The 15,965-nt window shown below is 41.2% G+C and overlaps 1 protein-coding gene across 1 annotated transcript in view; it reads left to right on the top strand.

Annotated features, from left to right (window-relative positions):
* LOC140236885 (uncharacterized) overlaps positions 1-15,965 on the top strand; it is a 113,985-nt gene that overhangs the window by 57,476 nt on the left and 40,544 nt on the right. Inside the window, 2 exon segments of the mRNA XM_072316822.1 lie at positions 9,394-9,420; positions 9,423-9,466. Of these exon segments, the coding sequence (XP_072172923.1) occupies positions 9,394-9,420; positions 9,423-9,466 (71 nt within the window).

The following is a 15,965-nucleotide window of genomic DNA, read 5'->3' as shown; positions in this document are numbered from 1 at the left end:
CCTGTCCCCTCAGCTTTGCTTTTTCCTCTACTTGCCCGCCACTTGCCTTCCACTCGCCCTCCCTTTCCAACTTTATTTCTAACTGTCAACGTTCCCTCCCCCTTCCCCTTCCCCCACTTGGTAGGTTTTCTGTTCCCTCTGATCTACCCATCCCCTCAATGCTTCCTCCATTACTGTGCTTTCCCTAATTCCTCCTTTCTCCTTCATATCTATCACCTTGCATTATTTTTACTCCGTTCCTTCTGTCCCTTTATAGTTCCTCTTTTCTCCTTTCCCCTCTCCTCCCTCAGCTGTCATTTATTACGTCTATTTCTCTCTTCCCTTACAAAAAAGTCCTGTGGTACTCCTGTGGTAATTACCACAGGACAGTACCACAGGAATTGTCCTGTGGTATTTTTGGGACGTACCACAGGGCAGTACCATAGGGCAGTACCACAGGGCAGTACCACAGGACAGTACCACAGGTCATTACCGCACAGCATTACCACAGAATAGTACCACAGGAACTGTCCTGTGGTATTTTGGGACATTACCACAGGACAGTACCACAGGTCATTACCACACAGCATTACCACAGGGCAGTACCACACAGCATTACCATGGTACCACAGGAGAGTATCACACAGGATGGATCGAAAAAAAAAAAAATCTGGGAGAATCAATAGCCACATATCCAGGAATATTCGTGATGGGTGAGTGATGGATTTCAGGACAAACATGGCCCTACTTAACCTGTTGAGGACGAGTCCCGAGTATACTCGGGCAAGCGTCTATGGGAAATGCGTGTTGTAGCAAAATCAAACCGTCCTCAACGGGTTAATAATTAAAAGTTCTCTCCTCAACTCTTCTCCCCTATTCCTTTTTTCCTTCCTTCCTCTCTCCTAAACCTATCCTCCTTTTCTTCTGCCCCTCCCATTCTTCACCCCTCTGTCCTCCATTCATCTACCATCCTTTACTAGTGGATTTTCTGTTACTCCACAATTCATTAGGGCTCCTCAGCGATGTGCACAGGTCTCTTTACGATTCTGCCTCTGCCGGCCTCAGCAGGCTTCGTCGGCGGGGGCAAACATAGCACGCGTGTGTGTGCTGTTATGCGTGTGTGCCTGTCACGAGAGCGGTAATTATTTTTGTGCAGTACCACTGATAACAGCCACGTGTGCACATAACCAGCCACGGACCCTACCTGCTTTGTATTTAAAAGCATTCTGGGACATGGTTTCCGGAAAAGGATAAAGAAGAAGACAAAAAAAGACATGTTATTATGCAGAAAACTACCCATTTTGAAATAACTGTTATGAAAACATACTCGGATGTCATACTATAATCATTCAGGGTCCCGATTGGCCGACATTTTGTCATCATACCATACATCCGAGCGACCTTTGACCCATGTCACCACAAATCCCAATACTAACCGACTTCTGCACAATTTGATGCAGAGCTGCTGACTCTATTATTTAGTCTGCTCAACCCCCTAAAAATGCATTACTCACTTCACCTTGTGACCCAATGTGAAAATGAAGAGTTTTATGGCAAAATGGGTAAAAGTGCAATTTTAAGCGTGTTGAACATTTGAAACGAAGCCCATCATCAGAAAGAGCACAGTCAAGCTTTCCAGTAATACCTCACTTGTTACATGACATGGAATATTATTGGAAATGTGACTAAAGATATCCCATATTTTTTTACCATTTTACTTGTTTATTTTTAGAGGATTTAAGCACAAATATCTCAAATTGACAAGAAAGGAGTTAACTCATTTTGCTATCAAACTCTGCAAATCTTTTTGATTTGACAGCTGTATTTTTTCCCCTTGTCTTATGTTAAGAAGCAGGAGAACTTTAGGATTACTTCACTTTTTCATGAAATAGAAGTATTCATATTATCTCCTATTGGTTTACATACAAAACTAATTGTACAAACCATTTTTTTTTTTGATATGGCAATAACATACATTATAGCAACTGCATCCCTTCCCTCTCTAAGTCAATATCAAAATGCAATGATGATGTTTTGATGCAAAAGATATAAGTTGTTAAGTCATTGTTGGATCTGGGGGGAGGGGCTAGGGGATTAAACTCCCCTTGGGGTCCTTATTGTTTTCTTTTTCTTTGTTTCATTTTTGGTTGTGGAGGGTTAAATCCCTTGAGGTTTTCCTTTTTTTTCTTGTTCTTGTTCTTTTTTTTGGTTGTTAGCGAAGTAGTGGCAGCAAAAAAAAAATGACAATTTTTTTTTCTTTTTGCTCATCGGCTGATGTGGGGAGAGAAGTGGCAGCAAAAGAAAAAACATTAAAACCTTTATATTTGTTTGTTTGATTTTTGCCTGTCGACTGCATGATATGAAAAGTAATCTAATGAAGATTTTTGTGCAGGTCGACAGAAGGTAGTGATATCATCGGCATACCGAATTAGCACGTGCAGTTTCTGACTAAATGGTTTGGTGTCCTTGTGAGAGATGCAGTTTACACAGTGCACTTCTGTAATAATGAGCATGGTTATTACAAAATTCCGGTTACAACGAAGTAAAAAAGATAGGCCGAAACATTATCCACTCCATGTATTTTTATTGTTTATTTGTTCGGTTGTAACGAAATTTTGATATAACGAAAGAAAACTGCCAGTCCTGAGGACTTTGTTATAATGGATGTCCACTGTACCTCGATTAGAGTCTTCCTGTCTAGGAGGACCCCTTGGGGACCTGTGGAGGACAGGCCATACAAAAAGTAGCATTTTAAAAAAATACTAACTGAGCAGGAGGGGGAAGGTTAGAGAGACCCTGTTTAGAGTCCTCTGGTGGTCGTCTAGTGCGAGTTTGGCATACGTTTCTATGGAAACCTGTGGGCTGCGGCTGTTCTGCTCAAGTGAGGCGGCAGTTTCTAGTATGCACATATATATGTACACCAAAAACAGCGCAGGTCTCCAAAAGTGTGTGCCATGTTCTCGCCAAGTCCGTTTAGAGTCCCCTCATCTAGCGCGAGTCTCGCACAAGCTGGGGAGATTGTGCTAGACTTGCTCAAGGCTGTCTAACGTGATCTTTACCTCAGACCAGAGTCGCCCTTCACTCCTGCTTGTGCTTTGTGCCATGACTGTTTAGAGTTCCCATTGTAATAGGCAAGCATGGCACAACCTACGGAGGTTGTGCCATGTTTTAGGGGACTCTAAATGGGGTATTAGAGAGAAAATATAGCTGACAAGTGCACACATCGAGAGTTGGGAAGATAATACCCTATTTATACATGGCATTTAGAGCACTCCAAAAGGGCCCCAAAGCACTCTAAACTCAGTATAAATGGTCACCAGCATTTACTGGTAGAGTACTCCAGAAGTGGTATGTGCTGTTACAGTTTACATGTTAGAAGTTCCTGTACACCCGAAGGTCACCATGACATTTATGCCCCTCAGGCCTCTCAGCCACTTTTGTTACTGCGGGCAGCCATTCTCTGTATGAATGAACTAGAGGGGCATAAGTCAAGCGCGTCAGGAGCCCATAGCGAAATAAATGTGGTCTGCAGATGGCCATCTGCAGGCGATCCGATAGCTATCCAATGCTATGCCATCCGATAACTATCGGATGGCAATTTCACATGCAAATTAGTTACCATCAGCAAGCCATCGGCTAGCAGATGGCTTGCTGATGGGTACATTTCCCGATGGCTTGCTGATGGGTACATTTCCCGATGGCTTGCCGATGGGTACATTTCCCGATGGCTTGCTGATAGCACTGCGGATGGCTATACCTACTGGCCATCCGATGGCTATCCGGTGGTTATCCGATGGCTATCGGATGGCAATTTCACATGCAAATTAGTTACCATCAGCAAGCCATCCGCTAGCAGATGGCTTGCTGATGGGTAAATTTCCCGATGGCTTGCTGATGGTAAATTTCCCGATGGCTTGCCGATGGGTGCATTTCCTGATGGCTTGCTGATAGCACTGCGGATCGCTATACCTACTGGCCATCTGATGGCTATCTGGTGGTTATCCGATGGCTATCGGATGGCAATTTCACATGCAAATTAGTTACCTTCAGCAAGCCATCCGCTAGCAGATGGCTTGCTGATGAGTACATTTCCCGATGGCTTGCTGATGGGTGAATTTCCCGATGGCTTGCTGATGGGTAAATTTCCCGATGGCTTGCTGATGGGTATACATTTGCCAATGGCTTTCCGATACATGGGTACATTTTCCGATGGCTGATAGCACTATATATGGATGTATAACATACCTGTACATACCAGCCACCCGCAATGGCTTGCTGATGGGTACATTTCGAACACACTCTGAAGAGTCTCTTCTGCAGGCTTGACCATCTGGTACCTCATGACCTCTTGGCCAACATGCAGGTACCATATTTGAGTATCTGAACTTTGATTTGCTCAGTTTTCCCATCCATAATTGCTAGAGAAACATTAGTACCGGTAGCAGGTCGAATTCCTCTTTCCACTGTCCATTCTCTTGGAAGATTAGCTGTAGATTCAAATTCAAGCTGTTTGGGTAGTGCTCCATCATGTAAAATCAAATGAAGAAATCCGCATTAAAATGCATGCATCCACAAACCACGTCACAATCCTTGTACGTTTAATGGGACAATTTCTGGCTGGTGTATCCGGTCACACGAAGTCAGCACCCTTCTGCAGGAATCTCTAGCTGTTACGATCAATTTTCAATATATGTCATTGCCACAATCCACGCAGAGACTCTATCATCTCGGTTCATAGAGATAGGCCTACTAGTACTATAAAGCACTTCCCACCAATATCTCAAAGTCCGATCGGTATAAGACTTACCATCGCACAGGTATATATATCCAGTGCACAACACACACAGTCCCACTCATAGCAATTTGCGTAATATGTCTCATGGAGCTTAACGTATCACATGGCAGGAGTTAATTGACACAATTTCCGATGCAAAAACGTTTAGGCTCCACTCCTGATACTATATAACATTGCTTGGTCCTTTTAGAGACTACCATTAACATCTCACGGGTTCACAATCACTCACCATTCAGTTGGTACCGGGTAATCATGTTGATTCATCATCTTCTAGCTGACACTGGATACTATAAGGCTCATACTGAACATTGCAGCTACACTTGATCCACCATAATTGCAGGCTCTTCAGTTTTCACACAAAGTTAGGACATTCTAGCTGTTACTGTGTGACATTAAAATATGGGATAAAATGAGAAACTTGCTTACCTGCTGATAAGAATGATGGAGGAGAGACATAGACCCTATTGGAGTTGTGCATGGAGTGGTGTAGGAATGATGATGGCCAACGGTTATTTCAAAGCTGGTTTAACCAGGGAGGTGGGCACCTCATTGGTCTGACCACAAGGTCATCATCACCCCATACAGTCTCTCCCCCAGTCTCTTGGCCTGGCCCATAAATTTTCTTCATGACACACAAATATATATTGTATATGAACTCCCGGTTTCAGAGACTATGTTTGCTGATGTCTTCCTGGTGATACAAATGATCAGATTTTTGAAACTACAAGTTTTCTGATGGCTTCCTGATAACTGTTTTTATTTGCCAATGTCATCTTGATGGTTGATGCTTTGCCATCAGCAAGACATCAGCTACCTGATGTCTTCCCGATGGTTAGGTGAGAAGCTGTTTAAAAAACCGAGTTTGCTGATGTGCTCCTGATAGTTATCAATTGGCCATCGGCTAGCCGATGTCTTGTTGATAACTGGGTTAGAAACGATCAGAAAGACATCAGCTACCTGATGTCTTCCCGATGGTTAGGTGAGAAGCTGTTTCAAAGACCAAGTTTGCTGATGTGCTCCTGATAGTTATCAATTGGCCATCGGCTAGCCGATGTCTTGCTGATAACTGGGTTAGAAACTATCAGGAAGACATCGGGTAGCGGGTGATTGCTGATAGCTACCAAATCACTGCCCAAATGCTATCCGATAACCATCGGATGATCATCCGATGGCTATCGGATGGTATTCTTTTTTGGTATGGGAGTGCTCCTGGGCCCAACTTTGTATATAAATGGGGTATACAGTAAAAGTATCTATTCTTGTAACATACGTGTATAAGCACTTGTGTCAATTGCTTTGATTGTATTAGGTAAAGGGGATGAGTTGTGGTTAGATCTACCTGGGCGGTGGTTGAAGGATGTTTATACGAGTTCGTTGGGCAAAGTGACAGTCAAATACAGCTGTACGTGTCAGCGTGGGAATGATGAACTGTTAGAGGAGAGATCTGACATAGGTAGGGTGGATAACGTGACAGAATTATCCCATGCAGCTTTTACAGATACTGCAACGACCAATAAATCACAGTTTTACGGAAACATGTTAATCTCATATCTGGTTGTGGTAAAAACCTCCGCCATAAGTATCATAATTTCTGGATGCATTTTCTTCGACTTTGCTGATTTCACATTGAGCAAAAGTTTTTCTTCATATACAAGATGAGTTCTTGGTGGTACGGGACACCGTGCTTATCAAGTTTGTGGTGCAAGTACTGAGTGTCCTCTCGCAGTTTTTTTATAATGATCCCATCCGCGGCTCCGTAGAATGCTTTAATGCCAGAAACAATAGGCCGGTTCATACCCGGATCATGTGCCTATTTCCCAAATGACCTCTCTTTTATTCTTAGTCGGTTAGGTACTTCATTTGATTTCAAGACGACATGATGCATGGATAAAGCTTGCCCAACATAACAATTTTGCACTTGTGATTCAAAACATAATATTGTGCGCACGTTCACATGATCAGAGTCTCCAGTTTGCTGGGGGGAGGGTTTAAGGTGGGAGAATCTCCCGTTTGAAATACTGTAAAACGAGGAATGTTCACATGCATTTTAATTTCGCGAATTTTGCAAGCGCCAAGATTCGCGAAATTAAAATGCACGCGAAAGTTCTCATCTACACTATATGCATTAAATGCCAGTGGCAATGCGCGAAAATTTCATACTGAAAAAAAGGCCGTCGGCTCCAATTCGCGAAAATTTCATGCCGCGAATATATGGTGTTTTACAGTATGCTTGGGGACTGGAATTTCTGCATTCATACGTACAAGGCAAAAGTCCATTTCTTTAAATACTCAAATCGTTTGAAAAATGATCTTGTGCTTTGTTAGAGCGAACAGACTGAAGTCAGCTAAGGGAGGTTGTTTCAGAGGAGGTTTGACTGAGCTGCACTCCGGGCACAGTTCTAGAAATTTATGGTCACCATGGAAACTGATATTTCAGGTCATAATGTAGGATGAGACACTTACACCCTATTGAAATCTTGTGGATGTATGATACAACATGCAGGTCTGTTGCATGCAAAATGAAAACGAAACTGGTGGCACGATTGCTCTTAGGGGTAACCAGTTACCATGGCAACAGAAACATTTAAGGTATCGTACTCAAGTTGATGGTGCACAGGGAAAACAGACTAGCAATCTGTTTGTTTGTTTGTTTGTTTGTTTGTTTTTCAAAAAGGGCCTGTGAAATGATTCAGGCAGTTCAAATTCATGGCCACATTTATAATAATTTCTAGGGCATTTGAAATTTCAATTTTTATAAATGTGCACAAGTATCATGCACATGTAGCTTCTCCTAAAAATAATCATATCAAAGTGATGCTTTGTGCCCAACATTCTTCACATTTGGAACAAGAACCCAGCCAACATATCATAGACTGATACCACGCAAATGCAGGGAGTAGGTGTGTGTGTGTAGGGGGGGGGGGTGTGGTGGTAGAGTTGAATTGTGTTCAATTATGATATATAAGAATGGATGGGAAGACAAGAGTTTGGGGGACTGTGAGGAAAAAAAAAAAACAGACAAGACAGCTGAAGAGTGACAGCACATCGTACAGCACCCGACTGAGTTCCCGTCACTTCAAATTGCCATTTATCCATCACCCGAAAACACTCAGCGCTTCCAGTGTGATTGTTTGTGGCTCCGGCGAGAATTCACATCAGATCGTGTTTACTTTTCCGCTCGCTGCGCATCGCTTGCCTGCCGCTGTGACGTCTGTTTAGTTTTTAACCCCCATTTCCGTTACTCTGATTAAAAAAAGCCAAAGGTGCGTAGCGTGTGCTCCAAAGAATGAAGTTCTCACGACTCTCATGCTTGTGATGTCACAGGGCAGACTTTGGATCCAAAACCATATTCTGTGAAAGTGGAGACCTAGAAACTAACAGTCCCACATATTCATTTAAGAAAATACTTCTGCTCTTTCTCTAAAAAGATCTAGCAGTGCCTGTATAATTCATGGGATACATTGAGCAACAAATGAAATCACTCTCATTTAGATGGAAAATATGGACATTAAACAGTGCTCCTGATGTTGCATTCATGCCACTCGCTTTTCCAAGCACCCTTTTTACCTGTGCTTATTTGTTTTGTTTTGTTTTTTATCTTTGTTTGCATGTTTATATTTTTTTTTTTTTGGGGGGGGGGGGGGGGGGAGGGAGGTATTTTTCCAGGCAGATGTTGGACCAATACTAACTTTTCTGCGTGTTGTCAAATTATGAATTGTTTGTAAGGTGTATGAGATGTGCTTGGTTCAGTGGTAGACTATTTGATGTAAGATCACAAAGTTGTGGGTTCAAACTCCAGGTAGCAAACATAATGAATATGACCCACTTTGCACTCAAGGGCTAATACACAGTGCCTCACCTTATGAGGGAGCAAAGTCAAAGATGCTTGTGGATGTTGCTTTGTCCAGGACACCATTTCCTGAAAGTTGTCAGCCCTGACAAGTTGTCAGTCTCTGACAATCACCATAGTAACAGTCAGTGACCAGAGCTTCTCAGCCAATCAAAGTCAAGGATTTTACTGAAATTGTCAGACTCTGACAACTTGTCACAGGGCTGACAACTTTCATGAAACGGTGCCCAGGTGCCCATTGCTGTAGCAGCCCACCACGGGAATATCCAGGTTGCAGATATAATGCACTTGAAATGTTTGCAGACATGAAAACGTATCATGCACCTAACAGAGCTAAATAATCCAGAATGGAATTGGAGTGACAATGAGAGTTGCTGGTAATATGATCGCACTGCATGAAAAATGGTGGAGAACAAGTCATATTTTACATGTCTTTGAACAAAAACATTAGATACAGTGATTTATAGTATGGGCTTGTAGGCAGAATTACAACAACAAAAAAAGAAAAGAAGAGTATCAAGTCATGGGAAGTTGGTTTGTTCATGATTGTTATACTCTTTGATCAAAACTCGCTGTACTAAAGGAGGGCTGTATGAGAGATATGTTTCGCATGACGTGGCAGTGTCTTTGGGACCAGCTGTAAGCACTAAACGTCATGAATGACGAGGTGGATATCAATGCTCTGGTATGTTTACATGACACTTTAAATGATGAAGTACGTGCTTAACCATCGATTCTTTGTTTCTGTCACCATTTTGTTTCTCTCCAGATTTCAGTTACGGCGATTACGGAGTTGGCTCTACTTCAGTGAATACCCTTCCGTGGCTGCTCAGTTTTCGGCAGTAAGTGCATCTTATCGAATGTTTTGATTACATTTTTGTTTTTAACACTGTAGTCTCAGCGATGTTCCAAGAAACACTTGGGACAGCCGCTACATATCAACTGCAAGCTTTAGCTGTATGGTTATGACTGTCTGATAATCGATGCACACGTTTTTGTGGGGTTTTTTTTCTTCAGACTACCTCTTTTTGATGACTACAAAGGCATGGAAGAAAATTTCACTTGTGTGATTACCACCCATATCGAATGCTGTATATACCTCCCAAAAGATAGCACTTTGCTTTGACTTCTAGAATGAAATATATGCCATTGTTCCCTTTTCTGCTTTCTCCATAATCAAGCCCAGCAGCAGACATACCCATAATTTTGCAAATGATGTGACACGGGGGATAATACTTGTGCTGATTGATGAATGGCCGGTCGATTTTAATGTGACGAACTCGCCCCACATCAGACCTACGTAGAGTATTTGCCACGTTGTCTAGAGTCTTGGTGAATCCTCTCATCCCCCCCCCCCCTGTTTCCACCCTCCCCTCTTTTCACAAGAAGTAACTCAAGATTTGCCCTGTTAGCTGTAATGGTCTGTTTCAGCTTTTCAATAGTCATGCTTCATTTTCACAAGAAGCCATAATTCCAGTTTTACCCTGCATAGTACCACTTCCCAGGACTCAACATTAGTGGTGGCCAGCGTGACCTGGGACAACTAAAAGTTTATGTCAGGTCACTTAATATCCTTCGTGGGCATCCAAACTTTAAAAGAACTTTTATATTTTTCTTTATTTCAAGCCACTATATTTCTTTTTCCAGCCATCAATACTTCGTATTTGAAGATTTTATTACGCCGAATGGGCCACCAAAGAAAAAAAAAAGTTAGTATCGGGCCTGGCTTCTACATAGTGCAGTTCTAGCCATGCTGTGAACTTCTTTACGTTGGCAAATTGGCCAACTGACTTGTGCAACAAGGGGAACTGTTGTCTTTTAGAGCTGTTTGATGAATGTTGGTTATATGCTGCTGGCACATATATAAGCAACAAAGGTCTCACATTGAAAGATAATTTCCTACTCTTACCTTTCAAAACACTAACAATTAAGAGTAAAATTTACAGAAAGGATGTAGTACCAAACCACAGAAATTTGTTGGCTGGGACTTTATACTTGTATACGTAAGTGTAGAGGCTTAGTGGCACACAACTTTAACTCCTGTTGTTTTGATTTCATTTTCCTCATGCTGAGGGTTATAGTTAATGCTGCTGCAGACCTTATAAAATGGCTGCTGAGTTATAAACAAGCAATAGAAAGGGATGCAGTGTGACATGGTAATGAATACTCGTAGGCGTAATTTAAATCATACACTTTTAGGAGGCTGGAACAATATAGCTTTGATTTGATTTGATTTGATTTATTGGTTTCTGTATCATCATTGTACATACACACATTCATGTACAAACAAAGTATTTCTTGTTCATTGCCTGTGTACAATGTACAGCAAAAGTACAACAAAACATACATTTCATTTCATTTATTTATTTCCATGTCCAAATGATACAAAATTATTGCTACGTAGGATTAACATTTTGTACAAGAAGTTGGGAGTGTCATAAAGTAAATACAAACAATAGTATAACAAAAGTATTATACATACACACTTGCAACTTCAAGCACATAGTATGAACCCATGTAATATATAAATAATATGATCTTCATGAAATCACTTTGAGTTGAAATAGCACTAGTTTAGTCACAAATATGGAGGGAACTTGCGTAAGTAGCAAAGTTTGACAATATTCTTGCATTCTCCCTTCATCATTATCAACATTATTGAATCTGAATTGATTTCATAGCATGGAAATTTACAAAATAGAAGGGTGTTGATGATTTGAAATGAGTCTAGTGTTATTTTTGTTATGCGGCCTTGTAGATTTATAAAAAGAAAACAAATGCTCTTTGCTGTCAATCTGTATTTCAATTTTCAGAGACTGCCAGCGTCATCTGCTGCAGCTCGTGCACCGATCGAGCCAAATGTTCGCAAATCGGATTATGACTTTGGTAAACCGAATGTCAATCTCTGTCGCCCAACAGTCTGTGCCGTGCTATAAAAACGCAGTGCCTATCTATGGCAAGTTTTGTACATTCCGTCCACCGGATGTGAATCACAGAAACACGCGATCGTAAACGTAGGAATGAATTATAGTTTTTGCGCAAAAACTTGGTCACACATGGGCATTGTCCCATCACCATCATAAAGAAGGGGGGGGGGGGGGGTTGATCAGTGGCCACTTGCTAAATAAAGCAGCCAGCATAGCTAACTGTCTCCCATTAATTCACTGAGCTGGATGTTTTTCTCGGAAAGCAGGATGTACGCTCAGCACATGGCTGAGCTCATCAAGCGCTGGTAAAGCCCTGAAAGTACAGAGAACCACGCGATGCCAAGAACTTCCGTTTCCAGGCGACAATGTTGACTGCCCAAACGGGGACGCCACAAACTTTAGCAAGTGGGTGTGGCCCAACTCTCATGCCATCACCTGATTGGCTGGTGTGAGAGGATGAGTGCATTCAATCCGCTGGTGATTGGCAGTCGTTTGCTGTAATCCCATCAGGAGAAGCAAAAAAGGACAAAGACAAAAACCAACTAAATCAAGCAAACGAAAAAACTCCCAAGAATAAAGGAAAGGAAAACATTTAGAAAGAGAAGGCTTTGAAAATTTGCTTGAAACATCTAAGCCAAACCTTTTTTGGTGACATTTTGCTGTCAAAACATCGTTCCCATTTAGTTCTAATTAACTCACTCCCTGTGTTCATATTAATAATATATGACGGGCTTCAAGGGTTTTCCAGCTCAGGTGCCTGGGAGTGTGTAGCTGTCTACAGACAGTGTTATATAGAGCTCCCAAGCCTCCCTGATCCTGTAGGCATTCTTTGAAATATCTCAAAATGCATAAGATGTAAGTATCTTCTGATTGCTCCTTGGAACCCTCCCCCCCCCCCCCCACACACACACAGCTTTTGACTGGTATTGTTAGTTATTTCTGGATATGTCACAAACCACATTATTTTAATTTCAATTTCAATTTATTTTCATATTTTTCACAAAAATAGCACAGAGAAAAATACATGCATGCAATCAAAAAATCACACAAAGCATAAATTTGATGAAACTTCACCAGAATGTATGTACAAACAGTCTGTCTGAGTATAAACACAAAGGTCTGTTTAGAGTTGGGCTATGGTTATAGTACCTAACGAAAAATATGATGGTGCCTTCGTAAAAGCAAGCTTGTTCAGCCACGGGTCGCAGGATAAATCAGATAGGGGGAATTTTGAAATACAGATATCTATTTAGACCATATTCTGATCGGGGGGAGCCAATTAAAACAAAACAAAAATAAATATTACTAAACAAAACACAGAAAAGCTTCATGATGCAACAATATCAATAACACATTACTAACAAGTATAAGAACACTGGGAAAATGACTGAGATTATTATGATTTGAATGAGTGTGAAGGTCGATTTATGGCGTAACAGTTTGGCATAACTACATGATTTAAAAGATAGGATTGTGTGAATTAAATTTGTCGCAGATGTAAACAATACACACAAAGGTGCAGTGAATATCGGGTAAAATGAAGAACTTTTGGTTTGTTCATGCTCTGCAAATGCTCGTTTGGAAGGATGAGAAAAAAGCCTGTTTACGAGTGAGTGTAAATCTTCTGATGATTTTAATTTTTTTGACCTAGGAGTGATCCAAACTCAGTGCAAGTTTATCAACACGTTTTCCTATAGATAACATTTCGATCTATACAAATGAACAAACAAATCCATTTTACATTCAGTAAATATACAGTATTAACAACTAAGGACAAAATTGCAAGGACCCAGGACACCACTAGACCTGTCACCTTGTCGTTGAAATTAGAAATACTTACATTTCATCATCTGTTCTATGCCTCTGCTCACAGCAACAGGTGTATGGAGCCATTACTCATAAGACAGATGGAAATGCATTTTGCCATCACAATATCTGGGATTGGCAGATAATCTCCTTTGTGCACGTTGCATATGCAATTTCTCAATATTTTACATCTTTTTTTCTTTCTTTTTTTTGAATGCTAAGGGGTGTTCTGCCATTGTTGCTGTTTCCAAATTTAGCTACACATGGTTTCTTCCCCACTGATGACAGATGAAAAACTCATTTACACACTGAAAGGTGTTTGATGAAAGACAACTGACTTTCTGGGGGCATGATAACACAAATTCCCGCTAAATTTTCAACTGCTTTTTGAAGCAAACGCTCTCTCACGTAGGCTTTACTCTTTGAAGCAATGCCTTATTCGATGAAAGCTTGGGGTGCGACTGCATGGCGCCATCTAGCTTTCGTGAAGTGATGTGACATTCGCATACACATGCTCTAGCAGCAGCCCTCGGGCGAAGTGATGGGGCACGCGTGATGCAAAGTCACGCACAGTACGTGCCACGGGCATTCTCTTTCTTTACCGTGGAGGACCTTCCACGGTTCTCACACATCCCGATCCAGCATGAATACCGTCCATTTCCAACATGAATGCCATAATTTAGGCAAACATTAATGCAGGAGCGAGATTGCATGCACTTTGATGCTGCAGTAAAGTAGTCCACAAATCAAACTTAAACCCTTTACGGACGGACTGATTTTGCTACAACACGCATTTCCCATAGACACTTGTCCAAGTATACCCAGGGCTACTCCGCAACGGGCTAAGGGTATAACTGCTGATGTTACTGCTTGCCATTTCAATGCACTTGATAGAGGGATGGTACAGTATTGGTGGAGATGAGAATTGGGCTTTTAACTTTTTGTGAGATACCAAGAAAACGCTTATGATATAGTACAGAACTTACCATTTTAAGAGGATTTCAAAGTTTATTTGATGAAAATTGGGTTTGGAATGACTGAAACATCCAAAAACAAAGTAAAACAAAGCGATCGTAATAAAGTGTGGGTACTACACTTTATTAGAATTGCTCTTTTTTGGATATCTCAGCGATTTCAAAATCAATTTCCATTAAATAAATGTTGAATTCCTCATAGAATTACATGCTCTTTCATATTTCACAAGAGGTTTCTCATTATCTCACCAAAAAATGTTAGAAACCTGAAATCAGGTCTCAACCAAAACTATACGATCCCTTTAACTTTACAACTCATCCCACCCCCATTCCCAGTAGATGAAGTGCTGCCAAATCGTTCATTTGAGGGAACTGGGTTGAGTTGGAGTTACAATAACTGTCGACAGATTCCGGCTCTCATCTTTCCTCACGGGTCCTCTCGGGACCAGCAACATTTGTGCTTCGTACCGTAAAAATGAAAGGAAAACAAAAAAGAGGTAATGCAGCTGGTTCTGATGGGCCCCTTGGGATATACGACAGTGAGAAATTTGTGGAGGTAAATGGTGCACAGACTCAAATTACATCACAGTGGAAAGTGCAAGATTTTGGATCACACCACATCTTAGTCGAGAAAGGAGAGATGGTTGCGCTCATCATATATTGTGGGATATGTGTCTCACAAATAAATCTTGATATGCCACTTGCACTTTTTGGTAGTCACAGGCGTTGGCAAAAAAGAAAAAGGACCAAATGTTGCTTAGGCTTTCAAAGTCAAAGAGGACATAACTCAAGTAAGTAGCTCAAATTCACAAATCAGAGAGAGGGGAAATCCCTGTGGAGGATCAATTTTGAGCAATAAAGCACTTTCACTCAGTGATATGCTTTAGCTGTAAGTTGTTTTACGTGTGATGGTAAAAAACAAACGAACAAAGAAACAAGAGTACAATCAGAGATATGTTATTTCAATGACAGTGAGGTGTTGGAATCATTTATTGGGCTTCAGATGTGATGTGTTCAATTTAGAATTCGATAGCTCTTGATCAAAGATGGGTATCTCCTTGGCTTGCAGACTAGGTGGCGACCTGGTGGTGACTCGAGTCTTGCTGGTTGCGGAGACATCTTTGATCTTCAGAAAATCTCTGGAAAGTCTCATGGAGACTAACCCGGTCTCTGGGGGTTTTGCGGCAGTTGTGGCAGTCACAGCAATGTCTACTCCAGATAGATAGGCCTAAAGTGTGTGTGCATGTGTTTTTATGGGTTTTTTCCATGCCTGAATGCATTAAAAATGTGTCATTGCAACCGATTGACAAATTGCCCTCCATCGATGTAAATAAGCACTGAATTGATCAGTGTTTTAGTAGTAGCCATGATAAAAGAAATCATTTACATCTGTGTAGGGCAATTTGTCAATCAGTTGCAATGAAAACATCTCAAAACCACCTGGATGCACCTATATGAGATGATTTAATGACATTGCACCAGCACGAGTTCTCTTCTTTTCAGAGGCTTTTGCCTTTCTTTTATGTCTTACCAGTTTCATTATAAAAATAATTTGTTCCGAAGTTGATCTTCCCATTAAATGATATATTTTCCCAGCATATGTTGAAAAAAGAAACACACATTGAAGTTGCCCA

This window comes from Diadema setosum, chromosome 13, assembly GCF_964275005.1.
Source record: "Diadema setosum chromosome 13, eeDiaSeto1, whole genome shotgun sequence".
Classification (NCBI taxonomy): domain Eukaryota; kingdom Metazoa; phylum Echinodermata; class Echinoidea; order Diadematoida; family Diadematidae; genus Diadema; species Diadema setosum.
The sequence above is the reverse complement of the archived record's forward strand: the minus strand, read 5'-3'. Positions and strand labels throughout refer to the sequence as shown.